Source organism: Salvelinus alpinus, chromosome 1 (assembly GCF_045679555.1).
Source record: "Salvelinus alpinus chromosome 1, SLU_Salpinus.1, whole genome shotgun sequence".
NCBI lineage: Eukaryota > Metazoa > Chordata > Actinopteri > Salmoniformes > Salmonidae > Salvelinus > Salvelinus alpinus.
The window spans coordinates 57,287,274-57,290,466 of NC_092086.1; the positions used below are offsets into that span (position 1 = coordinate 57,287,274).

At 41.1% G+C, this 3,193-nt stretch overlaps 1 protein-coding gene across 1 annotated transcript; it reads left to right on the top strand.

Moving 5' to 3' along the window:
- LOC139542209 (ferritin, middle subunit-like) lies at positions 1-2,067 on the top strand. The gene is made up of 4 exons (XM_071347408.1): positions 1-324; positions 722-868; positions 1,098-1,223; positions 1,693-2,067. Exons 1-4 carry the CDS (start codon positions 223-225, stop codon positions 1,846-1,848), a joined length of 531 nt encoding a protein of 176 aa, XP_071203509.1. The 5' UTR covers positions 1-222; the 3' UTR covers positions 1,849-2,067.
- The last annotated feature ends 1,126 nt before the right edge of the window (positions 2,068-3,193 follow it).

Here is a 3,193-nt window from a genome sequence, read left to right on the forward strand (position 1 = left end):
AATAAATAGAGCGATCAAGGCTCCTTCCAGTTCACAAGTCTGAGAAGACGCATGAAGAAGTTCTTGCTTCAACAGTGATTGAACGGAACTCCTCTGCCTTCATCCTGCATTATAGAACATTCCGGATTGATAACGTAACACTTACTTGAACTATATTAGCAAAATAGTCGAAGAAACTCTATTTTGTACCGTTCATTTTGATATAAAAGAAAATCTGCCAAAATGGAGTCTCAGATCCGCCAGAACTATCACCACGATTGCGAAGCTGCAATCAACCGGATGATCAACATGGAGATGTTTGCCTCCTACACCTACACGTCAATGGTAAGGAGTCTACTATGATGACCGTTTTGTTGATCTACCTGTTATTTTGCCTGAGCCTAAATGCCACTTCACCTGACTTTTCTGTAGTCCTAGACAATTAATAGCCAATGAACTCAACTCCGTGAAGTACATATTTTAGTTTTACTTGGCTAGGCTATTAAGAGTTTTCAGGGAGATATAGCATCCAAATGAAGCCGGGAATCTATCCTACCTTGGACAGAGCGCATAACGACTCATTGACAGGTTAATTGTCAGGTTACCAAATAGACTACGGACTAGGACGAGACTGATTCATGCTATTGTCATCAAGTTTAGGTGCCACAACAAGAACATAATGCTGTCATGTTTGGCATGTTTTTTTTCTTCTCTAACCACACTGTCTTGTTTATCCACCCAGGCTTTCTATTTCTCCCGTGACGATGTGGCTCTGTCTGGCTTCGCGCATTTCTTCAAGGAGAACAGCGACGAGGAGCGCGAGCACGCCGACAAGCTACTCTCTTTCCAGAACAAGAGAGGTGGACGCATTCTACTCCAGGACATCAAGGTGAGCCCCTGAGCATCGAAAACCCCATTTTAGATTGTAGACTGATATAAATGTCTTTACTTCATGGAGGAGAGTGTCTACAGAGTTTAGTTGATCTATAGAACCTGGAGTAGTCCTGAACATACTGTCTCTAACCACTGAACTGAGTGTGAGGTGTGACTCACTTTATCCTAACCGTAACATCTGCTAGTAGTCCCTAACACTTCTGTGTTCATTCTGTCCTGTGTAGAAGCCAGAACGTGATGAGTGGGGCAATGGGCTGGAGGCCATGCAGTGTGCTCTGCAGCTGGAGAAGAATGTGAACCAGGCCCTGCTGGACCTGCACAAGATTGCCTCTGACAAGGTTGACCCCCATGTAAGTTGAGGAACCGCACATCACATGTATGTATCACATAGAAGACAGATACTGTCTCAGGAGATGATCAGGTTGTTGTAGCTCTGACTAATGACAAAGGATTGTGTGACCTGCTTCACAAGCACACAATAGTCCAGATGCACACTATACACGCAATGCAGCAAATGCATACGTTTGCATAAAGGGCGGCAGGTTGCCTAGTGGTTAAAGCGTTAGGCCAGTAACAAAGGTTGCTGGATTGAATCCCCTAGCTGACAAGGTAAAAATGTTCTGCCCCTGAGCAAGGCAGTTAACCCACTGTTCCACGTTAGGATGTCATTGTAAATAAGAATGTAAATTGACTTGCCTTGTTAAAAAAAGCTGGAAACACATTATCTACACTTATGCCATTACCACCAGGCTCTTGTGTTACTGTATCTACAATAGTCTGTAGTCATTCTCTTGTCTGACCTGTGTTTTCCCTCTTTAGCTGTGTGACTTCCTGGAGACCCATTACCTGAATGAGCAGGTGGAGGCCATTAAGAAGCTGGGAGACCACATCACCAACCTCACCAAGATGGATGCTGTCAACAACAAGATAGCAGAGTACCTGTTTGACAAGCACACCCTGGGAGGCCAGAGTTAAACCACGTCCATCCCCAGGCTACAGCCTCAGTCCAGGACTCCTGGCTTCTCTGATAGATCCTATTGGCTTTGCATTTATAGGGAGGGGAGTGTTAAACTGGTGCAGTGCAACACAGCTGTATCATTGAGGTGTTTTTTGTTGACAACACTACTGTATTTGAGGCAATTGATGTTGTGAAAGAATAAAAAATATCATTAAAGTTTTTCTTTTCTAATTGTTGACCTGTAGTAATGGATGTTGTATCAGTCTATTCATGTTTGCTCTGTCTTACTGAGCATCTCAATACCCACTGCTGATCACTGACAATTGTAGACCTACTAGTGACTGAGGGTCATAACAATAGGAGAAGTTTAACATGAGGTTTATAAAGGACATTACCTCTGACCACAGAGTGTGTCCTCTACCGTATCTTGTTATAGTGCCATGTCAACTCTAGGTCCATAGGAGTAAAATGGGTGACTACAGTTGACGTAGACCTTTACTCTGCATCACAAGTTTATTAGACGGCCTAGAGGTCAAAGCCGTTAGCCAGCTGTTATGGCGCAATTCTCTAGTGATGGAAGTTCGGCTCTTACTGAGAAATTAATCTATAATCATTGTTTATTTCAGTTTAATGCCCAATAGTTCCCCTATAGTAAACTATGAACTGAATACTAAAATAGTAAGGATTCTACAAGACTCTCGTTCAACATAAGGGGCTTATTGGAGCGGTCATGTGGTTGCAAAGCTACTGGTAATTTACTGAACACTTTCATTTTGGTAATTAACAGTCAAACTAAACTTTAATACTTTAACTGAAAAATATATGTTTTTAATGTGTCCATATAGTAAATTAGTTTCTAGTGGATAGACCATTTGGTTAAAGGGGAAAATGGCCTAATGAGAAGTCTAATCAGCACTGTCATTTTCAATAACTATGCAACTATTTTCTTTTCACAACTGCCACCAACATTTACAACCAAGAAGTATTGACATGGTAAAATGTCTGAGTACATTTTTATATGTACTCACTAACTTGATTTATATTTAGGTCAAAGTTTCACAACTTTGTCATTCTATTTGACAATATATTTTACATAAGGCCACACAGGCCCAGAGATTTGTGATAATCTGAAAATCAAAAAGCCCACTAGATGGCATCTGATTCATTTGCATATTCCTTAATTGACCAACATTTGTATTTGTTATGGATCCCTATTAGCTGCTGTCAAGGCAACAGTTACTCTTCATGGGGTTCGACAAATTAAAGGCAGTTCTATACAATAAAACTAACATTACTAAACAGATTTCACAACACATTAAGGTTTTGCACTCAGGCCACTACTCTACTACCACATATCTACAA

Excerpts from the sequence above, each read along its gene's own strand:
- LOC139542209 (XM_071347408.1), top strand. The coding sequence starts at position 223 with ATGGAGTCTCAGATCCGCCAGAACTATCACCACGATTGCGAAGCTGCA. Across the intron at positions 869-1,097 it reads TTCTACTCCAGGACATCAAG|AAGCCAGAACGTGATGAGTG; the intron begins GTGAGCCCCTGA and ends TGTCCTGTGTAG. Across the intron at positions 1,224-1,692 it reads CTGACAAGGTTGACCCCCAT|CTGTGTGACTTCCTGGAGAC; the intron begins GTAAGTTGAGGA and ends TTCCCTCTTTAG.